The sequence below is a fragment of the Podarcis gaigeae genome (genome assembly GCF_964106915.1).
Source record: "Podarcis gaigeae genome assembly, chromosome: 7".
NCBI classification, from domain to species: Eukaryota; Metazoa; Chordata; class Lepidosauria; order Squamata; family Lacertidae; genus Podarcis; species Podarcis gaigeae.
In genome coordinates this window covers 38,897,672-38,910,475 of record NC_139683.1, presented here as the reverse complement: position 1 = coordinate 38,910,475, position 12,804 = coordinate 38,897,672, and the positions used below count along the sequence as shown (strand labels likewise).

The 12,804-nt window shown below is 40.3% G+C and overlaps 1 protein-coding gene across 4 annotated transcripts in view; it reads left to right on the top strand.

The window, feature by feature from the left end:
• Positions 1 to 12,804, top strand: part of RP1 (RP1 axonemal microtubule associated) — a 183,530-nt gene that overhangs the window by 32,487 nt on the left and 138,239 nt on the right. For all 4 annotated transcript variants that reach the window (XM_083747507.1, XM_083747509.1, XM_083747508.1 and 1 more), the window contains 6 exons: positions 3,172 to 3,335; positions 5,602 to 5,688; positions 7,702 to 7,831; positions 9,915 to 10,066; positions 10,760 to 10,838; positions 11,756 to 11,831. In XM_083747507.1, the coding sequence (XP_083603633.1) occupies positions 3,172 to 3,335; positions 5,602 to 5,688; positions 7,702 to 7,831; positions 9,915 to 10,066; positions 10,760 to 10,838; positions 11,756 to 11,831 (688 nt within the window). The remainder of the gene's footprint in view (positions 1 to 3,171; positions 3,336 to 5,601; positions 5,689 to 7,701; positions 7,832 to 9,914; positions 10,067 to 10,759; positions 10,839 to 11,755; positions 11,832 to 12,804) is intronic.

Sequence of the window (12,804 nt, the reverse complement as noted above, 5' to 3'; positions counted from 1 at the left end):
TGGTCCATTTCTGAGGCAGGACAATGCTCTAGCACATCCACTGCCATGCCTGTAGATGTAAAGGTAGAGCTGTGTGTCATCAGCATATACTGTAGCTGACAATATACTCCAAAACTCCTGATGACCCCACTCAGTGCTTTCATGTAGATGTTAAACAGCACGGGTGACAAAATCAAACCTTGAGGAAGCCCACACTGAAGACTATGTGTTTTTTCTACAGATACTTGGCTGTTATACATTGTTTCAAAGCAATAGCTATCATTACCCTTGTATTTGTGTTTCTATGATAATGAATCTGTATTATGAACAATAAAGTAAGCTAAAAGAACAGCCCTTTGTTATTGGAGAAAAATGGAAGATTTCTGAACAGCCTGACCTCAATCTGTACCTTGTATAATTAATGAAAGCATCATGGATGACAACACCAGTCTTGGAGATATTACATATATGTTGCACTAATTTTTGAAACCAATTTTTAAAGGAATCATTATTGTAACACAATACAGCATTTATTTAATCTATCCTCACAATCCCTGAATCAGGCTTTCACAATAACAGTTCCAGTTTATGGATAGAAAACCGACTCTGAGGGAATGTGATTCATCCAGAGACCAACCAGAGGGTCCATGATTGAGCATGTATTTGAAGTTGCATGTTCAACCCAATGGGCTGTAAATGTTGCTGCCAATGCACAAATGGAATGGTTTCTCAGTCACACAACAGGACCTCATTTTCTTCTCATGCCCCTGCATTACCTTGCACTCCCTCAAAACCTGCTCTTTAGGGTTGGGGGGGATCCTCTGAAAAAGACTGGGGTGTATGTGTTGAATAATGGAAAGCTAACTCCCGTTGCACAAGCAGAGGTCCACTCATATAACATTGAATTCTGTCCAACATCAACCAGACTATGCTGGTTGTATTAGATCAATGTAAGAATACTGGGTCCATAGAAGCAATAAGAAAGTCTATGATGCAAATTAATCCATGACTGTGTAATCATTTATTAACACTTCAGTGCATTTTATAATAAGTAACTTAGGTAGTGCTAAAACAAACAGAAGGAATTGTTTTTGTTTGTATTATTTGAGAATTATTAAGATAAACATGTCTCAAAAATTGAGCACACTAGAGTTCCCGCCACAGATGAAAATTGCTTTTTTGAATGGCCTGTATAGTTACTGAAGCTCGTAAGTGGGAAGAGCCTAGGATGGAGACCTTTGCATAGGGCATGAAGTACAACAAACAAACAAAAAAGGTGCATTTTAATCTTGTGAACTGCCCTGAGATCTGAAGATGAAGGGTGGCATATAAGTCAAACAAACAAACAAATTCCATCATGATAATTTTATACACAAAATATAGTCATGAACTGTAAGTCCCCTGATGGAATGTGAATAGCTGGAAAGTAGAGAAAGGCAAGATGGTAGCTGGCTGGACTGCACTTCAATGGTTGGAACTGGAAGGAGGTCATTTAAGCAGTACACCCCAACCACTCTGTTTTTCATAGCTGGAATGTAGCCTACGGTACAAAGGTAAGTCATGTGCTACACACACTTTTTGCCTCTGGATTTGTCCACTATTGGCATGTGGTCCTGGAAGGTCACTCAGGAGGGGAAATGGCCCCTGGGTAGAAAAATGTTTCTTACTCTTCTTTTATTCCATCATGAACACAAGCATTAACTAATGAGATTGCCTAAAGATTGCCGTTAATGTCTGGAAATTTTTAGATGAAAAATTTGTTTGAAAAATGAAGACTTCATTATTAGGGCACAAACTATATGGACTCCTTAGGTGTAATAACTAATGTGGTACTTCTGCTATACATATAGTATTTGTGTTACAGAAGTTTCTAAATATAAATATTGCAGCAAGTGGTTAATGGGTAGTGACTAAATATTGAAAGCATTACATCGTTTCATTTGATAATGCAGAGAATGATTTCTGCTTGACAGAATTGCAGGCCATTATGCACTGATGTTCAGTTCCTTTTCACAGGTGCTATTGCCCCAAAGAACCCATTGTCATTTATCTTTTAACTGCTGATTCTTAAAACCAGTTTCTTCTTTTAATCTCATGGATACAGCTAAATTGGATTAAACAAATGAGCATAATATTCAATTACAACTAGTGAAGAGAATGATTTAATAAAAGCAAAGCTGTACAGGTCTTATTGGTGCTATATTATTAACATTATAAGTCATTATCAAGGCACAAGTACAGGGACAGAATGAGAAAAACTAAATGGCTGCCCATTGAGTGTTCCTGTTCATTTCATGGATAATTCCCGTAAGGAGAAAATCACTGTAGAAAATCTGTGCTAAAACTGAATGTGATGGAAGACAGCCTCTGAATCTGGCTGTAATAATTGTAAATCTGTGTGACAAAGCAATCTGTGCTGGAATTGGGACAATGGCTATGAGCCATAATGGCTATGCTCAGCCTGCACTGTTGGAGGCAGTATGTTTCTGAATAACACTTGCTGGGAATCACAGTGCTGTTGCTCTCTGGTCCAGCATGTGAGCTTCCCATAGGCATATGTTTGGCCATTGTGAGAACAGGAGACCAGACTAGATGGGCCTTTCTCCTGATCCGACAGGCCTCTTCTCATGTTCTTATCAACTTTCTTTGGAATCAGGATCTGAAAGGCAATCAAAATTGACCTTGGCAAAGAAAAGAAACTATAAGGCATGAGGAAGAAAGACTGTCTGAGGTTCGCGGAAGCATGAGCGTGTTTGTGTGAATGTGTATCATTGAAGCCCTATTGCAGTAGTGGACAGTGTAGTGGAGTAGACCTCTTACCTGACCTGACCTCCTAGGTGAGTCAGTGAAGCTTACTGGGAGGGGGTAAGGCATTGACAAGGGTGTCATGGAGCAAACACACCAGAGGAGCTAATGTGGCACTCCTGCCGGTGCATCTACTGTGTGCCATCCAAGCTGCTGCATCCCCTGTTGCCCTTCCTGCTAGTGAACAGCAGCAACTGAGGGTCAGGTAAGCACCTCTGCCCTACAACAACATCTGCTACTGCCTACTTGAAACCAGAGTGTGGAAAATGGGTATTTCAGGCACAACTTCCAGTAATTCGTGATTATTTTAAGGAAGGGCAATTCTTACCTGGTGAGAGGCACATCCTAATTCCCATTAATTATAGATTTCTTTATATGTTTCTTTAGCTAGGAAATGGAAGGTAACAGTTTTTACCAGTGACCTACCATCTGCCAGCACCAGCTCACAAGTTTATATTGTACTATATGGGGATCAAAATAATTCAGGAGCTGTCTTTCTAGATGGAGAGGAGAAAAATGTGTTTGAAAGAGGAAATGAAGATACATTCATTGTAAGTTATTAGTATAACAAAATACTGTTTTTTATAAGGATAGCACATGATTAAAAATAAAGAGTTAACTTTTTTTGTTAAGCTAACTTTTAATTTCTTTATTGTTAAGTCCAGAATACAGTTCAGTCATTCTCCAGTTGTGTGGAGTGGAAAAGACTATAACAAAAAGTGGTGTATGCTTCTAAAGTAGCTCTTTGTGGTTTTAGGGCTGCTCCACATAATCCTGTTTACTGAATTATATTATTTGCCACCGTCACATGGCATTTTGAATTTTCAAAAACTGCTTTCACTGCAGATCAGTTGTAATGGATGTTCTAAACATTTTGTCATGGGGAAGCAGTTCTCAACCCACTGGGTGGTGTTCAATGACTGCATGCTGTCAGCACAAGATTTCTGCTTCCACGATGTGACTTTTCCATCCCTCTCATTCCACTGCATGCCCTGAACCCTCTCGGTTCTGTTCCAGAGGGTTGGGAAAACCCCTAGAACACATATGGGGGTGCAGGGGGAGGAGATGGGGAGAGCAATATGTTGCATGAACAGAAATCTTTGCATGGACAAAATGTTTATGTAGTGCTACATTGCATACAATCCATGACTTGAATTTAAGGCGGGTAAACAGTAATAATGGGAGTTACAGATAGGTAGCCGTGTTGGTCTGCCATAGTCAAAACAAAAAAAATTCCTTCCAGTAGCACCTTAAAGACCAACTAAGTCAGTTCTTGGTATGAGCTTTCGTGTGCATGCACACTTCTTTAGATACACTGATGGACTTCCATTTCATGCGGCTCAATGTGGTGCCTTCCATAGTTCCAGTTACAGATAGGTAGCTGTGTTGGTCTGCCATAGTCAAAACAAAAAAAATTCCTTCCAGTAGCACCTTAAAGACCAACTACCGGTAAGTCAGTTCTTGGTATGAGCTTTCGTGTGCATGCACACTTCTTCAGATACATGGGGTTTTCCTGATGGAGCTCACTTGTATTCCCCGGGTCAATTCATGACTTCCAGCATATCAGCTGAGGCCAAGATGGCTCTATGTTTTCCAGTGATACTTATTGAAGGTGAATTCAGTCCAGTTGGCTTTTGGAAAACCATGAGAAATGTAGCCTAAGATAGATGGGTGCAGTTGAAATCCATGGTTGCCACCATCAGAAATGCCCAGTCCCCAGAGGGAGCAGTAGAAATGAAAAATGAGTGAAGTATGCATCAGCCTGTATGATCTGTCCTAGCTTGGCTTATAGTACCCAGGGGAGGTTGGATTGAAGCAGTGCACTTACTGGAAGGGTAAGGTCACATCCTGAAGAGCAAAGTCAAATCTGAAAAGGCAGAATCACATTTAATAAGCTGTACAAGATAATAATTGCCAAGGTAAAGCACAGTATGTTAGAACCCTGGACAGATCACTATGGCAAGTACAGGCAGAAACTGCTACCTCAGAATTATACTGAGGCCTTCTGAAGGCCAATTGGTCTGGACCTACTTTTAACATCTCCCCCTATGAGGAGCTGCCTGTTTCTTAAAGGATCATTTCATGATTCTGCAGCTGCAGCCTCCAATGGCATGTGGAAGGTGAAGACTGGATCAGGGAGTACACTTTGAGTCTGAGAAGTCAGGGAAAGCAACATCCTCTAGAAGGTACTTGAGTAAAGGGCAAAGGCTTCCCAGACAACGCGCCTTCTCCTCTGATATTCCCCTGGGCTGGGAAGAGGAGTTGAGGCCAGAGAACAAGAGATTGTATTCCATTGGCTGGCTAGCCTTCTGCTTTTTTGGTCCATCTAAGGCAACCTCAACCCATATAACTCTCAGTTCATCACATTTCCCTGTAGAGGTTGGCTTCACGCTTCAAGGACTATAAGTATATAAAAATAAACAGTGATGTTCATATAAGTAATGAAGTCATTCCAGACTGTAAATTGATAAGCTGGCTAATGTCCTAAGATGAAACACTCTATTTATCACACCATTCTAAGCAAGGATTTGCTGCTTCAATATGTTGTAGGCTGCATTGATGCCCTAAGATTGAACCCATTGACACAAAAATCCTAAACACATTTACTTCATTTGAATTCTATTTCAAGTAGATTTACTCAGTTTTGCAGACTCACAGCTGGACCTACTTATTCAGTCCTCCTTGAGCTAAATGCTTTACAAAGATGAATAGTATTCTGAACTAATATGTGAAACATATTGAACCAAAGTTACTGGAGCAGTTTTATGTTCAAAGAAGCTAGATGAACTGCTGTTTTGTATGTGGTTATTTTAACAGATACAAACGGAAGACCTAGGAGAGCTCTACAAAATACGGATAGGGCACAATAACTCTGGAGAAACCCCTGCCTGGCACTGCAAAGAGGTGAGCTATGTCCATATCTTAAAATCAATCATTCTTTCTGAAGGTCTTGGCAAATGACACTTTTGCTGCTTTGCCAAAACCTTAGTCATGCACATACTATATGTTCACATGTTGCATAGCTACACAATTGGAATAGTACATTGTTGCTGCTGAAGAAAATGTTATCCAGTAAACAAAATTTTGGTAAACCACAGACTCAAGGTTAGTGATATACAGTGGTATCTCTATGCTTACAGACGCTTCAGGTTACAGACTCCGCTAACCCAGAATTAGTACCTCGGGTTAAGAACTTTGTTTCAGGGTGAGAACAGAAATTGTGCTCTGGCGGCGGGGTGGCAGCGGGAGGCCCCATTAGCTAAAGTGGTACCTCAGGTTAAGAACAGTTTCAGGTTAAGAACAGGACTCCAGAACAAATTAAGTTCTTAACCCGAGGTACCACTGTACTTTCAAGTGAATGCCAAGTTACTAAAGACAATGAAGAACACCACACAGCCAATGGACTATGATGACAGCAAACTCTATTTGAATCCCTGTTCTCAGCTATTCAGATCACCGGGGCAGCTCTAAAGAAACAGTGAAACCATTTTATAAGATTTGAAAGTGGGACAATAGGTGGTGGTCTTGGGACAGTCACTGTGTCTCAGCCTAACCTTTTTATTTTTTAAAAAATCCCTACATTGTAGTGAGGATAACAATCAGCTAGCCCTATATATTTGCCATGTTAAGGTTTTGGTTTTTTAAGATAAAGGCTGCAATTTAAAATAAAATAAAAATCCTCCAAGTACTGCATCCACACAAGAATGCTGATAACGACTCTGTTCGCTTGTTCTGTCCCCTCACACCACAATTACTATCATGTGATTGGGAGAGTGGGAATGACTCCTTTGCTCCTGCCTTTTTCTACACACCTCTGTTGTCATTCCTGTAAATGGAAGGACCTGCCAGTTTTCGTTCTCTCAGTTTCTCATTCTTCCAATCTTAATTCAATTATGCCCATTTCTGCAGTCATTTTCAATATACAGTGGTACCTCAGGATAAGTACTTAAATCGTTTTGGAGATCCGTTCTTAATCCAAAACTGTTCTTAACTTGAAACACCACTTTAGCTAATAGGGCTTCCTGCTGCTGCTGCGCAGCCGCTGCACGATTTCTGTTCTCATCCTGAAGCAAATTTCTTAAACCGAGGTACTATTTCTGGGTTAGCGGAGTCTGTAACCTGAAGCGTATGTAACCTGAAGTGTATGTAACCCAAGGTACCACTGTATACGTATTTAATCCCCATGAAAATTCTTCAGCATTTTACTGTTAATTTCTATCTAGTTACACATCTTTGTATGCTGTTTTGATTAATGTAAACATCTTTACAAGCAATTTCACTCAATGCATTTTAGTATGTCATTTTCACTAATATATTAATTTTTATCTTCACTTCACCCTAATATATGCATTTTTTAAAACATTGGCTTGACAACTGCAAAATCTGTTAAATGCAAATTTTGAAGGATGACTGTGTTTTAGTTGTCATCAAAGTGTAAATTTGATAGAGTCAAATTCAGACATGAACTGAATTTGTTGTATTGTGTCTGCAATTGGGAGACTGTTCTGGTCAAGTAAACTCTTGGTGTGATTCAGAATACATGAAAAGTATTTCTGAGTAAAAATAACCAGAGAAACATTTTGTGCATTTTTGGGGGGTGCAGTCAGGTTCCATCCTTGAATATACTTATCTTAGACTTCTAAAGAGCACAGACACAGTTATCATGTATTCTGAGGGGGGAAAGGTAGATTAGAGAGATTTGTATGGTACTTACAGTACAAATTCAGGAAACCTCTGACATGGGTTTGGGTTGGAAAACTCATTCTATATATTTATAATGCAGAATAAAAAGTGACCCTCACATACTCGGGGTCTGTTCCAGTAGAGACTGTAACAGCATTTGTTCATTTTTGAAAAGTATTAGTTTATTTTTGTAAAGATACCACAATAATGTAGACTTGATTGCTTGCATTTCAGCTGCATTTGCAGAATCTTGTGACAGGGGAGCAGTTTGATTTCCCTGTAGATAGGTGGCTGGCACAACAGGAAGATGGCGAAATAAGTCAAGAACTTCCTGTTTTACATCTGGGTCAGCCCATTCTTCCAGGTAAGGAATACAAAAATAGCAGGAGTTATGGGGACTCTTCCCGTCCCTATAACTGCAATCCATAGGAAACTGCTTAGACATGGAAAATACTTAATGGGGAATGATAAATAGAAATATATGACCATTAAATACATGTTTAAGCCCAATACTTTTAACATTAAAAGCTTCCCTAAACAGGGCTGCCTTCAGATGTCTTCTAAAGGTCTGGTAGTTGTTGTTCTCTTTGACATCTGGTGGGAGGGCTTTCCACAGGGCAGGCGCCACTACTGAGAAGGCCCTCTGCCTGGTTCCCTGTAACTTGGCTTCTCACAGTGAGGGAACTGCCAGAAGGCCCTCAGTGCTGGACCTCAGGGTCCGGGTAGAATGATGGTGGTGGAGACGCTCCTTCAGGTACATTGGACCAAGGCCATTTAGGGCTTTGCCCACATCCCTCATATACTGCTCTGATCGCTTCCTACTCAGTGTTATATCTGGTAGCTACATTTGCTAACAGAGATTCTCCTCATTAGGTACAAGCAACCATTCCCCCTTCTCTAGTCTCTGAGTTCCGATAGTAGATGTGGAAATAATCCAAGATAAAGAAGTTAATTTAGAAATTATGTCTTATTGGGTTGGAGACCAACTTAGTCATGCTTAGAACAGTCCCAATGAAACCAATGGGATTTAATGGTCCACTAACCTATTGATTTTAGTGGGACAATTAAGCATATGTTTAATTCTCTCCCAGTGAAATTGGATGAACTTCAAGATGCTTAACTTTGCCTGGTTGGTTTCTTTTCCACGTTTATTTATATACATTAATATTTTCGTTGTATAAATCAGCTTAATGCCTCTGGGTCATTGCTCCCAGACAGATGTTACAGAAGCTGCTTGCCTTGATATACAACACTTTCTCCACATTATTGTAGAGAATTATTGTTATCTTAATTATTTATTAAATTTTTATACTGCCCTTCTCTGAGGATCACAGGGCAGTTTACAATATTAAAACACAAAAATGTATAACATCATAACAAATGTATAGCAAAAATAATATCTCTCCCACCCCCCAGTTTAAAAGGCCATATACATTTAATTGTTTAATTAGCCAAAGGCCTGGGAGAAGGGAATGTTTTTGCCTGGTGCCTAAAGGTATGTAACAAAGATAACCCTCTCTGGAAAGAGCATTCCACAAGTGGGGAGCCAGTGCAGAAAAGGCCCATTCTCATGTTGCCACCCTCCAGACCTCTTGTGGAGGAGGCCCATGAGGAGGGGGCTCAAATGATGATTGCAGAGTCCAGGTCAGTTCATTTAGGAACAGGTGATCCTTGAGCCATGTTGAAGGTCAAAACTAGCACATTGAGTTGGGCCCAGAAAGTAATTGGAAGCCAGTGCAGTCAGGCCAGGATCGGTGTAAGACAGGCATAGGCAAACTTGGCCCTCCAGATGTTTTGGGACTACAACTCCCACCATCCCTGACCACTGGTCCTGTTAGCTAGGGATGATGAAAGTTGTCATCCCAAAACATCTGGAGAGCCAAGTTTGCCTATGCCTGGTGTAAGATGCTCAAACTATCTTGCCCCAGTGAACAACCTGGCCACTGAATTCTGCACCGGCTGAAGTTTCTGAACCATCTTCAGAGGCAGCCCCAATAGACTGCATTGCAGTAATCTAACTGCAAGGTTACTAGAGGTTACTAGAACATAGATGACAGAAGTTAGGCTATCTCTGTCCAGATAGGGGTGTAGCTGGGCCACCAGCAAAAGCTAGTGGAAGGCACTCAAGGCCACTTGTGCCTCAAGTGACAGCAGTACCCTCAAGCTTTGTACTTGCTCCTCCATATTGAAAAAGGCACACACCCTTTCATGAATGAGGCAGAGTACAAACATTTATTTTCCCATAAACACATACATCCTGATGTTGATGACACATAAGAAACACCCTATATATGATTTGTTTTCTTATAGACACTAGCTAATATGGGGGCAACTCTTCTTACTGTATAGTATGCCAAACTTCCAAATAGGATGATGCATCAATAGCAGTTGTTGGTGTTGTGCATGCAATAGTATGTTTGTAAAAGCCTGTCTTCTCTTACTCTCAGTGGCAGTGTATGAGGTGCATGTGGTAACAGGTGATCTGTGGAATGCTGGAACAGAAGCTGATATCTACATTGCTGTCTATGGAGAAAAGGGTGACACTGGTTCCCGACAGCTCCGTAGGTCAAAGAAACCTAGGAAATGTGTAAAAGGACAAGTGAGTGGATTATAGCAATGTGTCTTTATCTTCTGAAGTACTCCCCTGTCCCCATTTCATTGTGAATATTTCTACAGGGCTATTCATGCATTCAGAAAGCACAGGTTTCTAACCCATAAACTCATTTGTCCCAATATTGCTACTAGCAATATGTCAGGACATTTTTTTAAAAAAATCATATCAGTAAGGACAGTTCAAATATGTAGGTTAGGAAAGTATTCTGCCAAAGTCAGATTGGCTAGTGACCCTATGTAGTTTGGCTGAGATGTTCTTCAGCAGACTGAGGTCCCTGAGGTAGGGTGCAGCCAGCCTTTATAGGAGTGAAGCCAGCTCCACTCCCAAGCCCCACCCACTTGCCATGGCTGGATTAGCCCAAGATTCAAATGGTTAGCTGGAGGGAAAGCCCATCAATCCAAGCAGCCGGCCAGGGGATTCCTCAGCTGCCAGCCACCTAGCCTCAGTGTTGCTTCCAAGGGATCTGAGCCCGCCGAACAATTATTTTAATTCAGGCAAGTTACTGTGATCAACAGGAATTATTTCTGCCATTTACTACACAGGTAGAAACTGGTTTTGGGTATCCATTCATACTTATGTGCTTCACTGACCACATAGACTGATAATGCACCAGAGAGAGAGATCTAACGTTTTTAATCCTGAAACTTTTCTAATCACACTTTAATTGTTTTATTGCAGACTGATATATTTTTACTTGAAGCCGTGCACCTTGGAAATCTGCATAGAATTGTTATAGGACACAATGGACTTGGCTCAGGTCAGAAATGTCAATGCAGTGAATTCTGTCAACCTGTTTTGCTGACATAGAAATGATGACAAGTAGCCCATTTATATGACTGCTGGACTCACAGAAGCGACATATTTTTATTTTTAAAATGACAGATCAATATTTAGGACAAGCAGGTTATTTTAGGAAAAATATGCCTACCATCATTTGTGAGAACTGTGACAAACTGGACATTCAAACTATTTTCACACATGATTGCGTACACATTTTTTTACATTTTTTTTTTAAACTTTGTGTAGGGAAACTGTAATGTTTGAAGAGGTAAACTGATTTTCAGCCTTTTACTGAGAACTGCAGCATCAATCAATCTTCTCAGTTATGCTTTGTGCTTGTCAATATACAATTCTCCCAAACTGGTGACAATCTGCATTGTGAACCTTTGCTTTGATTGGTTGATGATTGAACCATTACTTTTCCGTGCTCCTGGAGTATGCCACAAAATTACACTGCTTCACAGCAGTTTATCATTCAGTAAGCACTGCAGCCTTTACAGCAAAAACTGTCGGATTAGGGTTTTTTCCTCTACATACAATTCACATTTGATTCCCTCCCAAAAAATATCATAGAGAAAAGTTTGCTAATATGTAAATGCTATTCATATGTAGTACAAATAAATGGTCCACAGATGTGTGTTGATTATTTGATTATATAAGACTTGATTATTAGCAGGTGAGCATGTGCTCAGATTGAATGGAAAAGGTGAATTCAAGGTGACATTGAGTAAGATATATGTTTTGTTAGCCCTGTGATGACTCAATTGCATATCTACAGCATCCCATGCATTGTTCATGAACATTTTATCTGGATCTTAGTAACAGTCATTTGTGTGTGTGTGATTAGTTCACTATTAAGAATGGAATCTTTATCATCTTCATAATTCCTCCTAGGAAATGGTTGGTTTCTGGAGAAAATTGTAGTCAAGGATTTTATCACCAGCTCGGATTATCACTTTGCGTGCCACAGGTTTGTGAAGTTTATAATTTTGAAAAAGATTGCGTTAACCAACTCATAATGTTAGACCTCATTGTACGTGATGATCAGCTACGATCTTCCAAGAACCTGTTGTTAGAAGAATTGCATAGTCTGAATTTCATAGAATCAAAGAATTGTAGGTTAGAAGGGATCCCAGGGGTCATCTAGTCCAACGCCCCTGCAATACTGTTTGTTTTTACTCAATAGTGAAGAAAATGCACTGAGACCACTCAAAGGCACACTCAACATTTATTATCTCACCTGATCCAGATATAGCCTTTAATACTTAAAGAAGACTCTGGGGCTTACCTCACAGGTTCTGGGAAAAGACCTGGCTCAAACTGAGTCTTCCCCGGCAGATTCCAAATATTTTATCATCTTTTGACAATTATTTGTATTTTCATTATAAAAGAAGATGTTTCTATTTGGTGAGGTTGGGAAAAGGCTTACTGTTTCAAAACATGAAGCAAAAATTTCAAGGATATAGAGCACCTGTTATATGCATCTACTAGTCAAATACTATGGGTGGTAACATTGCGTATGATCTTTTGATCAAATCATGGGGTGTGGAACCTGTGCCTCTTGCAGTATTGCTGGGCTACAACTTCCACCGCCTCTGCTCATTGACCATGCTGGCTGGAGCTGATGGGAGCTGGAGCCTAACAACCTCTGGAGGGCCATAGATTTCTCAGTCCTGGTGTAAGAGAGATTAGATATGCCACATCGCCCCCTCCTGGCAGTCAGCCCCATTCACACCTCTTCATTAAACACAATGTGAGGGGGGAAGTTCCACAGTTGCTTCTGGGGTGTCAGGGAATACAAGTAATTATTTCTTTACCTCAGTCACCCACATAAAACAATGAAAGCAGAACTCATCTTCTTTTCATAGACCTTAGCACAGGTCTACCCCCAGCTAATATTCCCTCTCAAGCTTTGGCCATCCTTTTTTTATGGAGGCTGTATT